At 38.4% G+C, this 16970-nt stretch overlaps 1 protein-coding gene across 5 annotated transcripts in view; it reads left to right on the top strand.

Moving 5' to 3' along the window:
• The window catches only part of GOLIM4 (golgi integral membrane protein 4), an 86413-nt gene extending 69668 nt beyond the window's left edge, over positions 1-16745 (top strand). For 2 of the 5 annotated variants that reach the window (XM_077160967.1, XM_077160965.1), the window contains 7 exons: positions 1657-1910; positions 2406-2485; positions 3858-3964; positions 6599-6766; positions 7092-7160; positions 14670-14741; positions 15076-16745. In XM_077160967.1, coding sequence (XP_077017082.1) covers positions 1657-1910; positions 2406-2485; positions 3858-3964; positions 6599-6766; positions 7092-7160; positions 14670-14741; positions 15076-15225 — 900 coding nt within the window. In that variant the 3' untranslated portion in view covers positions 15226-16745. Of the gene's footprint in view, positions 1-1656; positions 1911-2405; positions 2489-3857; positions 3965-6598; positions 6767-7091; positions 7161-14669; positions 14742-15075 lie in introns of all 5 variants that reach the window. The other 3 variants (XM_077160966.1, XM_077160964.1, XM_077160968.1) reach the window with 2 other exon arrangements.
• The last annotated feature ends 225 nt before the right edge of the window (positions 16746-16970 follow it).

Genomic DNA, 16970 nt, shown 5'->3' with positions numbered 1-16970 from the left:
TGTTACCTGTTTGCGTTTAAGTTTTCTGTTGTAATGTTAATAACATAACAAAGGGAAAATCGGAACACAGCAATTACATATTTAACAAAAGGTAACTGGGGAGAAGAGAAAGTGCTGCCAGAGTGTGATTGTTGTGCGATTGGTTGTGTGATTGTATGCTTCTCCATCAGTACTGCTTGGGAAGGGAGATGTATCCTTACATCCCATTACGGGGGTCTGAGAAAAGCTGAGCGCCTGTTTGGTGCCTTCCTAGCATGTGCCCAAGTCCTGTGGGCTTTAAGTTTTAAAATTGCATAACATAACATATATATAAAACATAGGGGAAAAAAAGCAATAGTTTTCAGAGCTCTCTTCAATAAGTAGTTTCAGGACGGATCCCAGAGTTTGTCAGTCCTGTAGGCTTTTAGAGCCAAGAACGGTCTCGTATATGCTCAAAGGTACCCCTTTCCCTGCTCTGCTTGCTGTCAAATATGGTGGCCTTTCCACGCTCACCTTCACGTCAGTCATTAGGTGATAATAAAGCTGCTTTTACCACTTGAGGGATGATCATGTGTAACCAGTCTCTGCTGAGGGCTCCCTTTGCTGCATCCCCCTCTCTCCATAAGTAAAACTTCCCCGTTCTTAAAACACAAGCCGTTTTTATTATAAACAGTGCTTTAAAAGAACCTAAGTATAGACTTGAGTCCCGTAGGTATTTTTCTTCCACCTCTTCTAAACTGATACCATACAATAGGTTGTCCAGCCTTTATATAGGTGTGCCCACCTTTTATTTATAACTCTGAAGCTTTGCCCTTAAACTTCCCAAGACTTCGAACTACTTGGTGCTTTAGGCTAGGCAGGCATGAAGGCATAAAGCTGAGCTCTTAAGAGGTTGCAAACAGCATCGAGAAACCTCTCCCTGTCTTATGCCCTTCCTAGCCTTCTTCAAAATTAATTCCCCACTGAGGTTAGTTCCCCTCAACTATTTATCCTCTTTCCTTCAAAGAGAATTGTTGTGCTCTCTGTGTATGGGGAGGGGTGTTGTTGGGAGCTCTGATTAAGAATTCCTGCATCAGATTTTCCTTTGGTCAGAAAGTACCTGCTATTTTTTTCAGCCATTCTTTGTTTCTTTGAAGAAAATTAATTCCCTGCTTTCCTTACCCAGTCTCTTTTTAGGGGAGGGAGGAGTGCTGTGATCAGCCTGAGATTGTTAGATACATTGCTAGTGTTTGACTCCCAGTACCCTTAGGTCTTTAATTGTCCATGGAAAGCCTGGGTTCCAGCATCAGCCTGCAAATTGCCCCATTAGTATGAGGTTACCAAGTGCCACTTATAAGGGAACCTTTTGAACATAAGTTTAATAAGGTTTAAAACTGACTTTTTCTTTTGTGCCCTCTGTTCCATTTGAGAGAAAGTGCATTGAAAATCTGTTTTGCCTTGATGCCAGCAAACTGGGAAGCTAAGCTGCTAAAAGAAACCGAGAGTGAGTGGTTCAAAGTTGTGAAGTAGGTGTCCTGTCACTGGTGACCTTGGACTTTTTGTGTAGTCAGAGCTCACCTGAAATAATAGGTACTGACAAACCAATCTTCCTTCCAAAGTTTGTCAGGAGAAAGAAATGGAAGGATAACCCAGAGGAACTGAATGCTTCTGCTCAGAGCCAACTTGCTTTTCCCCCAGGTGAATCCTTCAATCAAGCCAGCTCCCAAATTGCAGTCTCCATATGAGGAGCAGTTAGAGCAGCAGAAACTGGCAGCGAGACGGGCTGAGGAGGCCCAGCGGCTCCGAGAACGCCAGGAAGCTTTGCTGCAGCAGAGGCTCCAGGAACACCTGTTACGGCAGCAGCAGCAGCAGGAGCTTCGCACCGGAGCGCTGTCCCGGCAGAGGGAGGCGGAGCTGGAGGAGGGGCCGCAGCTGCAACAGGAGCGCCTACGGTAGCTTCTCCTCCTGGTGGCCTTCCACGACCCATCTGGTTTCTATAAGCCGATTAGTAGCCTTGTGTATTTGTGACCTGAGAACTTGAGGGGCTCGTCCTGCTAGTGTCGCTGAGCTGGAATCACAACCTGAGGATTAAATGCCAAATGTTTACTTAAAAAAGAATAATCCACCTTTTTCTCTGCTTCAACAGGACAGTTTAGGTCTCAAAATGATCTAGCAGGCTTTATGTTTTCTCTGATTTTATATTTTTAAAGGCATTTTACCCTTTTAAGTATCTTTTGGGTGTGCATACGGAATCTTTATTATACCTAATTGTACTTTTTTATAACTCTTAAAAATATGAATGCTTGTTTATTACTATTAAATTATTACTGTTCTTACATTATTATTAAAAATGCTTGCTTGTTTCTATCTTTAGAGATAAGTGATCTATGTCAAGTTACGCCCCTTAACTTGTGCCGCTGGATTTCTGACACGTGTGTCTCTCGCAGGCAGCACGCTCGTTACAATGGGGTGGACAACGATGTGGTTCAGGGAGCAGAGGACCAGCCGATCCCAGAAGAGGATGGAGGTGGTGAGACTTCGCAGATGATGAGTGTTTTAATAGGCTTACTTGGTATTATTATCAATCCACCAGCTGTATGCATAACAAAATGCAAAGAAGATTTGTAAATCGTGTGCCTTTTGTTTTTTGGTTCTTTCCTTCATTAAACTTTGTTTTAATGGGTTGCTGTCTGTTTTACTTACAGCGCACCTGGTAGCCAAAGCTTCCCAAATTGATCTACTTGCTCTCTTCCATCTCTTCCCTAGTCTTTAGCCTTTTTGTAGAGTAAATAGGTAGTTTCTGACAAATGATCATAAGGCTGTTATTCTCTAGAAAACTACATTTTTTCCTTACCTTGGAAGTCTTTGTAGATTGCCTTAAATTTTTTTGAAATTAAGTCAATAATAGCATTTGCTTTTGGTGAGCATCTAGGATATCATTTATCAAATGTTGTTTACTGTGATCGTAGAACTAGAAAGTGGTTATACTATCTCTCTGGCAACACTAATACTTAGATATATATCACTTTCTAAAGAGCCCAAAGGAAGATGATTGCACAAACTCCCTCAATAGCCTGTTCTGATATTTTATAGCACTTATAGTCAAGAAATTGTTTTCCTTATCCCCCATGCAGCACTTTCAGCTCTTTTGTTCCATTATCAGTAGGACTAGAGAATGGTCTCTTCCCTTCTTTATTTAATAAGTTCCTTTGTGCACTTGAAATCTGACGGTGAGTTTTCCTCTATTTTCTATAAACTTAATATTCTTTATATATTTAAATTTTCCCCTAGTGTCATACTTATTTTTAGAAAAGGTATTTGTTCTCCTTTTTGTGGGCTCTTAATTTCTGTTTTAAATATTTTTCAAAAAAAGTAGCAAGTGAATATCTGTGTGATTACAAGCATGGGATGAATTTATGTGGTGACAGTCATATAGAGGATGGGATGTGTTTGTTTTCGAGCTCCACATATGGGGTTGTTCTTTCTTTTATTTTCAGAAACATTATCAATTTCTTCTTTTGGTAATTTGCTTTTCTTCTGTTACTGCCAAAAGGTATAGTTGGTAATTTCAGTACTGCCCAATTGACTGGGCTTTCTTTTATTGAGAAGAGCTTTTGTTATTGTTGTGCATTTTTAATTTTTTTTGGTAGGGGCAAAAAATGCAATGTCTGTTAGAAGCATTTGTTTTAGGAGGTTATGGTGTCACTTACCCATGGATATCTTTAAACATAGAGCCTGGGAAAAGGATGCTATTTTATTCAGAAAAGCTGAGATACCATGGCTGGGTCAAGTTGATCTAGATGGAGGAGACTGGGTGATGGGTTAGCTTTGCTTCGAGTATAAAGGGAAAGCCCTGTTCAGTTCTTCTTAGGCTGACTTTAGTTCCTTTGACTTGCCAGCCTATGAAAGAAACAACCAGCACCAAGATGAAGCAGAAGACACAGAAAATGGGCATGAGCCCCAGGAACAGGGGCCCCAAGAAACTGACCCAGAATCTGAGGCAGACGTAAGTGTGTTCTCTCCTGGTCATGGCACTTAGACACTCACAGGGCAGGAAGGAAATGCCAATGCTTTAATGACTCCAGATATGTTTGCTTTTGTATAAACGTAGAAGGAAGACGGTTTGCATAATTATGTAATATGAGCAGTAATGTGGACTCACCCATGGTGTGTGTGTGTGTGTGTGTGTGTGTGTGTGTGTGTGAGATGGGAATGGGTGAAAAGTTCTTCTAGGGAAACATCAGACTGTCCATCTGAAGACTTTTAGAATAATAAAAACAAGATTGAATAAAGCAAAATTGAGAGTCATTGAAAGATGTAATAACTTTGAAAGATGAAGAAAAGGCAAAGGTGGGAATTGGGGAGGGGATCAGAGAAGGAGAATTCACTTCGACTGGGCATGGTGAACCCTCTGCTAGGGCTTTAGATATGTCAGGTCACTTTCTGTAATGTAATAATCCAGTGACTGTTTTAATAGATATAGAAATCGGGTTGTGTGGTTTGGGAAATGAAAAGAGGAGCTCAGTTGTCTCGATGCTATAGAAAAATTAGAATATAAATAAGTAGAGACCTAATCACCTGGATGGTCCAGGGTCTTGGCCACCTGCAGGAAAGGCCAGAAAATGTTGAGTGCGTGTGTTCTGGTGTTCATGCACAGATGATTTTCTACAAATTATTTGCTCTCCTCTCATTATTTGCCAGTAAATCCATCACCATGTTTATAAAATTCCGTCTATGCTATTATTGTGGCCCGGTTCACTCTTACCCTGTGTGTTGAAAGGAGGATCCATAGCCTTCCTTGATAACCATTGAGAAGGTTTTCCTGATCTCTGCCTAAAGCCACCTTGGTGGAAGCACTTCTCTACTTCATTTGCACTGAGATGTGGCAGAACATATTTGTCCACTGTCACCTACATTGGAATTTCCAAAAGTATGCTCCAGGGCACTCTAGCCCTATAATATTTTTAGGAAAGACCAAGAGTAAGAGAGCTAGAGAGTGTGCAAGAGCAGGAAAGCAAGACAGAGTGCTAGATCCTGGGACGGGGCATGGGGAGATGGGGTGGGGGTAGGGAGAAGACGAGTATCCATACATGTGGAAAATGCTGTATGCTTTGAATGCCTGGCTGTAGAAACCTTTGCTTTCACTTCATCTGTTTACATGTTCTGGGGAATACATTTGCCTTTCTACTGTGCCTTTGTGAATTAGAAATTGTTAGCCTTGCTTATCCCCTCTTCATCTCTTCTAATTATTTTAAATCAATGTAAAGACTGTGCCTGGTAAACCTCACTTATTACTGGATTGGAGTTGGAGCTAATACGTCCATTTTTATGAACTTTAGTGAAAATGTAAGCCCTTTGCAAAATACATCTGATGCTTTTTTCCTAAAGAGAATGTGTTACATTTTTCTGTATTTCCACACAAATTATTGGTTAAACACAAAAAGAAATCCATATGACAAGAGATTTTGGAATAATTAGAATTAGTGTAAAGATGATTTGCCACTCTGCATGTCCAATAAAGTGCCATTTGCACTTGAATAAAAAGCCTATGGCCAGGGACGTGCAGGTAATATATAAGCTAAGATTTCAGTGGAGCTCGTGGTCAAGGCTCTTAAGTGGATTGAAGTAGAATGTTGTTGTCTGGAGAACGCCAGTAGAGACTAAATCTTGCTCTGTGCCTTCTCGGTCACTTGGAAACATTTAGTGCTTTAGTGAGTGCCCTGTTTATGATGCTGGAGAAATTGGGCAAGCTTGTACAAGCTTCAGCATTTCTACCTATCTCAAGCTCTAAAACTTTGCATCTTTAAAGTGAAATGTATTATTTTGGAAGGTGCTTTGAGAGTTTTAAGTGAAAAATCATATTATTCTCATGTTGATCATATGAATGGTCTTTGTGGAACACAGTAACTGAGGACTGCTTGGGGGGCGGGGTGAGTTTGGGGAGGTAATTTTTCCAAATATATTGCTAAAAATCAGGTTAGCTCGGGTCTTTCTCCTTGTGCCCCTTGCCTCTGGAGCATCTTTCAGTTTTGTGGTGGTGTTTGTTGCAAAGACATTTGATCCATACCAGAAACTAATCATTTGCCTTTGAGTTTGCCTTCTTCTTATGCTGCCGCCTTTTCAGGTCCTCTTCTTGTGTCCTTTCTGGAATGGGCCTTTTCTCCCTTCACCTGCTCTTCATCTACTCACACCTTAAAAATTGCTTGCAAAGTAAAGTTTGTTTGTACAGAAATCAACTTACCAGTGAAAGGGGTTACTATATGCCTGACTAAATCTCTCATTTTAACTTGTATTGATTTTTTTTTCTCTTGCTTGATTCCTTGGCTCTTAATAGCTCTTCCCCTCATCTGTTCGATTAGGCTCATATTACTTGTGACAGCAGAGTTTTGAGGACTATTTTGGAATCAATTGCAGAAAAGAAGTGCTATTTGTACTTTATTCTGATTCATTGACCTCTGACAAATAAACAAGAATCTTCTCTTTTGACCCTGGGGTGGATATTAGTGAGTCATGGCTAGGAAAGGTCTGAAGAGTCCAGTGAAGGGTGATTTCGCTTTGAGCCAGTATGTGGCCTTTCAAATTAAATTCGATTCCATCCTCTATTTTGAAGTAGTTGTTGCTTTCTGTTAAAATGTTACAGAGGGCAGTGGTAGAGGATATAAATCCAGCAGATGACCCTAATAATCAAGGTGAAGATGAATTTGAGGAAGCCGAGCAAGTGAGAGAGGAAAATCTGCCAGATGAGAATGAAGAGCAAAAACAAAATAATCGAAAGCGAGAGAATGCAGAAATGGAGGAGCATTTGGTGGTAAGCAGATGTTACGACCAAGTGTGATTTTTTTAACCTAAGTATTTTAATATGTGTCTGGATTCTGTAAAAGATTAGTCATAACCCACGTTGACAGAAGGTTTGCCACTTGGGTTGGTTTAGAGGTCATTCTGTTAAATGATATGTCTGCAGTCAGAGGAAAATGGTAACGGACATCCTGAGCTTTGTGTGGTAAAGGGTTATTCATCATTTCCTGCCTGCTGATGCATTGAAAGCATACTTTCCATGGTCTTGTTCTTTCTCCCAGAGCTGCACACACATCTCCAATGGACAGTAATAAGAGCCTCTCCTTTTGTTTCAACAGATGGCAGGAAACCCAGACCAGCAGGAAGATAATGTCGAAGAACAATACCAGGAAGAGGGAGAAGAGGAGGTAGTAGGATTTAATGCAGGATTCTAATCAACTTATCTGTTCTATCCCATTCACCTTATTTATAAAATAACCTCAGCAGTGTCAGCTTTGACGTGTCTTCTGTAGAGCCCTAGGCAAGGTAAGAAAGGGCCGTTTAAAGAGGAAGTAATCGTGGGAGTCAGAGATATTTGCCTAGAGGATAATCGAAGCAGAGAAAAGGAATCCATCTCTCTGTGACTACTAGACATTTTCAGGAATTGTGGGTTAAGACTTCTGTGACCTTCGCCTGCCATGTCAGAGACCCGGGTTTGATTCCTGGAGCCTGCCTATGCCAAAAAAAAAAAGGCTTCCATGACCTAATGTAAGAAATTGTCTCTTGTCTCTTCCCCTCATGAAATAGGGAAGAACAATAGGAGTAGCCCATAAAGTCACTGTAATGCACCGAACACCCCCAAACAGTTTTGTAATTTTACTCTTCTTCCTTTTGGCCTCTTTCTAATTCAGTATCTTAATTAAAGTTAACAATTTAAAAAAAGGAAAATATGTAAGGAACTCAGTTGACTAAAATGCATTTGGAAGGAACGTCTTAACATTCATAATGATTGCTTTTAATTACAGGCTTCCAAGAAATTATTGTGAATCAGGTTTCTGTACCCTTTATTGTGCTGCCATATCTGTGTAATGGATTGATGGAATGCCATTCATTGTAGCAGTTTTGCCACAGCCCTCCATGGTGTGAACTATCAAGCTCAGTATCTGGGAATATGATATGAGTGAGGCAAGGTCCCATGTGTAGTGTCTCTGTGGACCAGTTAATGTTCCTTAAATGAAAGCCCTGGTTCATAGCCGTTTCTCAGCCAGCTGTCTTACAAATGTGTGCCCTTGGCTTTAAGGAGGTGTGTATGAGCGCATGGATGAGTGGCTGCCTGAACAAGCACACCCGCCTCTGGAGACCCCGCTCCAAGTACATGTGCTGCTGCAGCCGTGTGCCCAAACCCCCTGACTAGGTCTGCGTTCCCTATTGAATTGCATCTTTCAGCTTTTCAGAGTTGATGCTGTGATTTGTGCGTGTACTGGGAGAACAGGAAAGGAAATGATCCCACATCCTCTATCAGCATCTCTATCAGCATCTCTAGTCACGTGTACTCTGACCGGCCTGGCCTTTTTATTCTCTGCCTTCTCTCATCCTGGTGTTCATCTCAAAACCCTGAGCTGTCTTTCAGAAGAGAGCATTCCAGAAAGAAGCAGCCTTGAATATTAAGGCATTTGGCAAGAAAGATACTCACTAGGCTTCTCTCGTAACAGAATGTCTATACTAATACCACTTTGTTCCATTATGTCAGATGCCGGGGATCTTTGGGGGATTAAAAGAGAAAAGGTTCACCTTGGCTTCTTTTTAAAAATTCAGAAGGGTAAACATAAAATTTTAATCAGTAAATACAGATTATTTTTCATTTCTATATCATGATAAGTTGAAGTGGAAAGAGAAATCCTGAATTCCAGGATGGGTCAAGGATAGAAAGAAAAGGAAGACAGAGAGGCAAGAGGGAAGGAGGAATGGTGAAAAGGCAGAGGAGATTGCTGCTGCCCAGTGATTGCCTAATCCTCAGCAGCCTCCCCCTCAGGCCATGCTCACCTCCCTGTGGTTCTGGGGAACTGAGCAGGGCTCCTTTGCTCTCTGTTCCTAACCCCGGGTAGTTTTCATAGTTGCTTGCCTGGAATTCTCATGGCTGGCACCTGCTCATTCCCTCTTGTCTAAGCTCTAGTTTTCCATGTGACTCTTGGTGGGAGCCCATCATGCCTTTCTCCTATACTGTATACATTTTCCTTTCTGTCCCTGAACCTCCCTTGTTCAGGCTGTATTGTACTTTTGGGTAGATTTTGAGATATTTAGTTATTGGCTCTTCCCATTCTTTCCATTGTTCCTAGTTCTTCCCTTGAAAGGGGAAAAGAATGGTCCCCAAATACCTTTCAAGGACTAGTGATATAGATGTTCCCAAGAGACTACAGCATAATGAAAAAAAAAAGAAAAAGGGAAGTAATATGTGGGAACAGATATCGTGTTGTTCCCAAGTATATATGCGTATGAGACAGCATTTGTGGAAACCGTAATATGCACTCTGAAAATCATAGTATGTCACAAAACTATGTGTCGGTTTAATCTCCATTAGGACTCAGAGTCTTCCAGCTGCCCCAATTAACCACTAGAATGGAAGACCCGTTGCTGCTGTCAGTTCCTCTCTCTTCCATTCCATGGTCAAAACTCATTTCCATTAGCATTTGCTCCTAGGGAAGAATTGCATCTTGCCAGGGCTATACCTGTTCAGAGGTACAGCCTACTGAAGTTGTAGGCTTGAACTCTGGGAGTAGAAGACTCAAAATAAGTGTAACTTTTAGGAATGTGCACTATCCCTGCCTTCTTCCCTCTTAGTGTGGCAGTGTTGTCTTTCTAGGACATAATCAATTATTAACAAACCTGCATTGTTTATTGTTTGGGATTGTGAAGGAGAAAGACTTTCACACTGTGATCCCATACTCATGTTCCTTATACTCCAGATATTTATCTGCTTATGAGTGCAGAAGACAAGCTACAACACTGCAAAAAAGTATTATGTAGGGGGTGCAAGAGTAGTTCAGTGGTAGAATTCTCGCCTGCCATGTGGGAGACCCAGGATCAATTCCTGGCCCATGCTTCCCAAAAACAAAAGTACACGCAAAAACAAACAAAGGAAAAACAAACAACAAAAATTCAACAAATGGTGCTGCAATAATAGGATACTCACATGGAGAAACAATGAAATGGGACCCTGCCATACAGCATACAAAAAAAACTATATACTTTAAAATTATCTAAATGTACAAATTAATTAAATAAAAGAAATTAATTGTGCACACCCACGTGGGACTACTGTCCTCTTAGTCACCAAGCCTAGAAGCTATCAGACGGTAGAAACTCTCCTGTTAGATATCACTCAGCAAGCAGTGATGCTCATCACCATGGCTAAGGTCGCGGAAGGGCTTCTTTCGTCACAGCCCATTTGATTATTCAGGCTAAGCCTCCTTGTTCCTTGCTCATTCCATGACAGCTTCGATGGGTAGAAGAAAGGCATAACACAAACAGGGGCAGAATAACCAGCCGAAACCCATTTCAGACTCGGGTCCATTAGTATTGTTGTTGGTTTTTTCTGGTCATTACTAAACTTTTCCAAATTACATATTGCTGGTTTCTAAAATGCCTAAATCATTAAATTTCGATGCATAGAAATGAGTAAGGAGAGACAGTGTTGGAAAATCTTTGACAAAGCTTTAGCAAGATGCTAAAAGTGGGTTCCAATTATGTGGACACATAATTGGTGTGTCTACATTATAAAGAAAACACATCCAGCTTCTGGGTTATCATTTTAAGCATATTTTAAAAATCGATTGGAAAGTCCATGTCATTTTGTTCCTTTTCAGTAATCCCTTAAAGATGAGTTTGAATTACTTTTGTTCAAACATGAAAAATAAATTATTAGAATCATTCAGTGTATCTATCTATAAAGAGTCTTTTCTAAAATTCTGGAAAATTATGAAATTTATGGGTTCACTAAGTCCTTTAATTACTCTTTAGTAATTTAAATCAGTGTTTCCCAACTCAGATGTTATTGACAACTGGTAAACAAGCTAAATTTTCCACAGTGGATCCTGTGAGTAGTGAAGAAAGATTTCATAAAAGGCTTATCTCATGTGCCAGGGACATTCTTAACCTGGTATGCATCGTCAGTCAGGGGAGTGGCACTCCTTCTTTGGTGTAGCTAAGAATCACCTTGGAGAATGTGTGAAAAATACGAATCCCTGGACCAGGCTTTACCCATGGAACCAATGATTTAGTGACTACTGGTTCTATATCCTACCGCTTTATTTTACAAACAAGAAATTTGAGGTTAAAAAAGAAAAATAGAAATTTGCTGTTCAAGAGAAATTAACTAAATGTTTGAAGGCCACACAGCTTGCTATTGTTAGAGCCGTGATTAGAACCTACCCAGGTCGGATTTAATACCTTCCATAATTAAAAATTTATTTGGTGTCAAGCAGTGTACCAGGTTTGTGATGAACAGTATCTGTAATCACCTCATCTACAACCACCTGGCAACAAAGAGACTTTTTTTATTCTCATTTTACATATGAGGAATGTAAGGCTCATACTGTTTATAAGTGCCTTTCACAAGTTAACTAGGACAGGAGGGCTCATGCCAAAAATGCACAGGAGCCTATATAAAGGAACTCCTATTGGCAAAAAATGGAACAGTGTGGACATCAAAAAAAAGTATATAATTGATTGAATAATGAACACATAAAGACCTTGGGTTATAATAGTTTTCCAAAAGATAGAGAGAAGGCAGAAAAATCATAGTGATGTCAGCTAATTCCATCTCCCTACCCCATGTTATTGACAGCCCCTTCCAACATGAAAAAGTTAGAATGGGCATAACCCAAACACCCCTAGAGAGTGGGAAAAAAATAAAAGGTGACAGTAAGGTTATACAGAGAAGGTAGGGTTTAAACAATGTATATGGTTGCTGAATCATTATATTGATATTTCTTTTAGTCTCCAGTATCTTAGGGCAGCTAGAAGTAAAAACCTAGAATTGTAGAATTGTAACCCATGTCAAACTCTAAAATATATTCTACAACTAATTGTGGTGCTGTGCTTTGAAATTTGTTGCTTTTTTGTATATAAGTTATTTTTCATAAAAAAGGAAAAAATCAAAATGATGATAATAACTCTTCCTCTTTTTCCTCATTGGATATTATTGAAGGTATTTAAAGCAACAACTCTTACTCTGATCACTGGAAATTAATAGGAAAAAATGAACTATCTGGCCTTTTCTGTCTAGACTGTATCTTAGGATAACTATATAGTTGGTGTGGGCAAGTTCTTCTTTGGAGAAGTTAGCAAATGCAGAAGGAATGAAGGAATTAGAAAGTAACTGTTGGTAACCCCTAATTAAAATAATTGATTCCAGCCACAGTCATGAGCGGATGAAGTTGCTGGATGAACTGAGGTTTGGGAACTTTTGCATGGAAGGGTCAAGCTTTCACCTTATCAGCTCACAGACCAACCTTGGCCTTAGTGAAAGCAGTACAAGCCAGCATTGTGTGCTCCCTAATGTAATGAAAACATGAAATTTACAGCACCCCCTCTAAAATACCCTTGCTTATTAAGTTAAATCTGAATTTATTCAAGCCTTTAAGCTAACTTTCATTTATGGGAAATGTGGGGATTAGAGGAATGAGTTAACTGATACCCAAGGAAGATATAAACAAATCCAGAATGAGGGTCATCCTCTAGGCCAACAGGTGATAAGCATTAAGGAAAAAGGAGGAAAGTGAAACCAATGATAAGTGTGACCTTTGGATCATGATTAGAACAAACCAACCATAAATAGGCATCTAGAGACAATCAGTAAAGTATAAGTATGGACTATATATTAGGTAATACCAAGGAATTATTAATTGTATATTGTGGTCACTCAAGACAATGTCCATTGTTTTTAAAGATGTACACTTAACTATGTAGGGATGAAATTAATGCTGTCTAGAATGTTTTTTTTAATTATCAAAAAAATTGGAAAAGGGATGGAGGATGTAGAGGAGAACTTGGGTGATAGCTTTAAGAAACTGATCGAATTATTTTCTCTATTTGTGTGTATTTTAAATTGCTTGCAATAAAGACAAATACCATTGTTCATATAATCAGAAAAGTTGTGGAGCCAAAGTTTTAGTCTGGGTCAGTCTGACCTCCATAGTCTGTAATAGTAATCAGCAAATTATGGCCTAGTCTATTTATAGGTAACATTTTATTGGAACTGTCATGCCTATTTGTTCATGTATTGTTTATGGCTGCTTTTGTGCTACAACGGTAGAGCTGGGTGCTTGTAAGAGAGACCTTATGGTCCTGAAAGTGTAAAATATTTACTCTATCTGGCCCTTTACAGAAAAAGGGCAACTCCATTTTTCCTCCCAATTATAACATGTCTAATGATCACAAATATATTTTCATTATTAAGGCTATAGAAGACATGTCTTTGTCAATCTAGATCAGCAGCATTGCTTAAGCAATTTAATGATGTTTCAGTTAATCAGACCTTAATATGATCTGAAATAAGTGCTTCTTAGTGAATATAAAAGATACTCCATGCCCTGCTCACTAAAATGTATTTATTTGGTGCTAAAGTCATTTTGAGGCTGTGGGTCTGGCCGACGTTGGGCTGGTTGGAAGAACCTCATAAAGGCTTGACCCTGTCTAGGGCATCTTTTCAGAATCAACTTCTCAGGCTCCTGACAGGCCAAGTTCCCCCAGAACTTGTCTGAGAGGTTGTAGTTCATTCCAGTCTCACCCAGGCTGGATGTCTTGAGGTGGCCCTTGATTTGTTGCTTTTCAATTACAGCATATGCATACCTTCTTTCCTGTGTACATTGTTCAGATTTTTAATGCAGTCCCCTCCCCCCAAAAAAAAAGATGTCTGTAATTTTGTGTGTTATTCTAGAGGAATTCCTGTTATTTTATGACACTAGAAAAGATTAGGCTTTCAGTTGGTACCAGGATGCTATTATTCTTAACTGGTAGTCACCAATTTTTAAAAATGTATTCAAATTATTCAAGTGACTTAAAACTTTTGGCATATATATAGTTTTCAAAATAGTCACCAAGTTAGAAAATATTTCATCCTATATTTTTGTGGAATATGTATATTCATTAAATACATTGTTTAACAAAAACATAATGAGTCTGATTCCTTTACTTGTATTTTGAGATAAATAATTGGGCTCAATGAAAAATAGTAATAATAGAGCATATTTAAAAACTACTTAAAACAGAAAAATATCATGTTAGAGCCCTAGAGAGAGTAAGGATTTGAGGCAGCTTAATAGACTATTTCATGAAGAAATTGAAATTATTTATTTTTTTTGGTAATTGAGCCAAAGAAGTTTATTCTTAATTATAGAATAAATACATCAGTTGTCTACTCCATTGTATAGAGGTGATGGTGTGTGTTTACTGTACCTCTGTAGAGCAGATACTTTTGCATTGATTCATCTGTTCATTCATTGATTCCTTCTTTCAGTGATATTTATTAAGTAATTGCAATGTTCCAGGTTTACATCTAGATAACGAAGATAGCAAATAGAATGAGACAGACTATACTGAGAGCTTACATTCTACCAGAGATTTCAAGCTTCTGCAGCTCTCCCCATTTAGAAAGGGGGAATTTTAAATTTCATGAGCTCAGTTTCTTCATATGTTTTAAGGGAGTGTTGATCCTTATTCAGAGAAATTAGAGCTTCAGACACAAAAGTCCCAAAATTCAGAATCAACCACATTAGCTACCATTGTAGGTGTATCTTACCTAGTAGGCAAATCACACCATTGATTTTTATCTCTTTTCAGTCTTTTGTTTGGTTGGTTGATTTCTGCTACTTTGAACTTACTAAACCAAAAGTTGTTATTTTGAATAAGTGTCATGTTTTATCTCTGCTTTTTTTTAGGTTCAGGAAGATTTAACTGAAGAGAAAAAAAGGGAATTGGAGCATAATGCTGAAGAGGCCTATGATGAAAATGTATGCTTAGGATATATATATTTCTATTATGTGTGTGTGTGTCTGTGTGGTAGCCAGATGTGTGGCTGGATAATTTGGCGGAAGAAAGCTTACCTGCTTCGCTGAGGTTCCACTGGGTAATGCTGCCTCCGACATGCGCTGGGGTCAGACTCGGATTAGCACAGGTTGTGATGTAAGGATTAGGAGGGACTGTACCCATAAGATCTTTTTCTTCGCTTGTTTCCTTTTTCCAAAATTAAGTAACTTTACATGCCCTTTTTTAGAGGGAATTCTTTGTATCACCAACTCTACTTTGGGTCTCTTTGCTAGTTTTTCTTTTTGTTTTAACTTTAAGGCCGATGATAAAAACAATGATGGAGAAGAGCAAGATGTCCGAGATGAAAATCGCCCCAAAGGCCGAGAGGAGCGCTACGAGGAGGACGAAGAGGAGGAGGAAGACAGGGCTGCTGTGGCTGAGAAATCACACCGAAGAGCTGAGATGTAGCTGTGTCCGACTTCACTGACAGTGCTCAACCATCAGGCTCTTTTCAAGCTGCTCAAAAATGAATCTGCCTACTGAACTCTCAGATATATTTAATTTAAAAAATTAAGAGTTTAGACTTTTTTAACTTTTGTATTAGAAACGCTCATTTATATGAATATATTTTGATAACCTAGGTTAGATCTTCTTTTATATTCAAGCCAAACGTGAACCAGAAGAAAAACAATAAAGCAAACTTTAGGCTCTGATTCTCTCATTTTTCATAGTTTATGTGATGTTGGAAAGAACATTGATTTTGTTTATGTTTCAACTTGTTATCTTTCTGCCTTCTGTTTTCCAAGTTGTTGGTTTGACCTAGATAAAATGCAGGATATACAAACAATGAATGCTGCAAAATGACATGCAGACTTTAAGCAGAAATTGCTGTCCTTTCCAGATTCTTGTGCGTAATTCTGGTGGAATTTTCACCATTTTATGTATCTCTATAGACAGAGTGACATACAATTGGAAAAGGCATTTTGCTTGCTTTTCTGACTTTTTCAAATCAATTGGAAAGTGTTTGGCAATACTGAAAATCATAGCTGTTCTGCTTGAGAGGAATCTAATCTAATGGTGACATGTACTAAAACTCATGTGACAGTATTCGGGACTTAATTAGGTATTTCAGTGTTCAAATGAGGTATAACACATCAGTGTACTAACCTTTCTGAAGGACATTGTTTAAAATCGAATTTAGTCTGTATGCATGGTGTTTTCTACTTGAGCACCCGTTCTCAGTACTTTTTTCTGAAGTTCCCTAGTGCTGTTTTTTTCAGTACCTAATTCTAATCCCCTGTAAGCTCTGCACCCAAATTTGTAATCCCTTTGATGATGAATATGGTAGGAAGGCAAACCAAGCCATACAATTTAATAGGATTGTTTTTTGAAACTCTACAGTAACATATACATGGCAATATGATAGACCCTCTTGATTTTTCTCTTTACTGGGATTGGGTCTCCTGTTTGCCTATGTATATATTTAGTGATTATGAATCATAATAAATCCCTTAAAATAAAAAATAAAATAAAAACTTTCCCTTGGAACAGACAATATTTCAGTCGAAAGCGTAAGAATTTTAAATATATAAGGACTAGGTTATATAATTCATATGTATGTAGTTTTAAAAACAATACTCTCAGATTAATAAAGATAAATTTCAGTTTCTACCATTATATGAATATAATTTTATTTTTGAATAACCACACTCATGCATGGTTTTGATCATCCTGGATGAGAGATTGTGTATGTATGCATAGGAATGTTTTGTTCAACTGTATTTTGGATTTTCAATAATCATAAATCTTACCTTTATGTATAAAAACCCTTTATGTAATGTAAAATGTATAATATTGTACATAATATTCAGAATACAATTATTTTGGTAAATTAGTTTGTATTTTTAATGTTCCCAATGCAGTATTTAATTATCTGAAACACTGAAACTTGGTAATAGTCAATAAAGCTATAAAAAGCAAATGGTAAATCTTTTAAAGTATGTGGTTTCTTACTAGTTTCTGGTTTTATAACATTCTTCAGTTCTTTTCAATGAAAAGAAACACTTTAAGAGGTACTGATACATATTAATAAATTGTAAAATGTCCTTTCCTGATCTGTTTCTATTTTCCTTAGCTCCTTTATTTGGAATTGACACATAACTTTTTCCTTTTCTAAAGAAAGAACTAAGGAATTTTTATTTTATTTGAGCCAA

The sequence above is a fragment of the Tamandua tetradactyla genome, chromosome 5 (assembly GCF_023851605.1).
Source record: "Tamandua tetradactyla isolate mTamTet1 chromosome 5, mTamTet1.pri, whole genome shotgun sequence".
Lineage (NCBI taxonomy): Eukaryota > Metazoa > Chordata > Mammalia > Pilosa > Myrmecophagidae > Tamandua > Tamandua tetradactyla.
The sequence above is the reverse complement of the archived record's forward strand: the minus strand, read 5'-3'. Positions and strand labels throughout refer to the sequence as shown.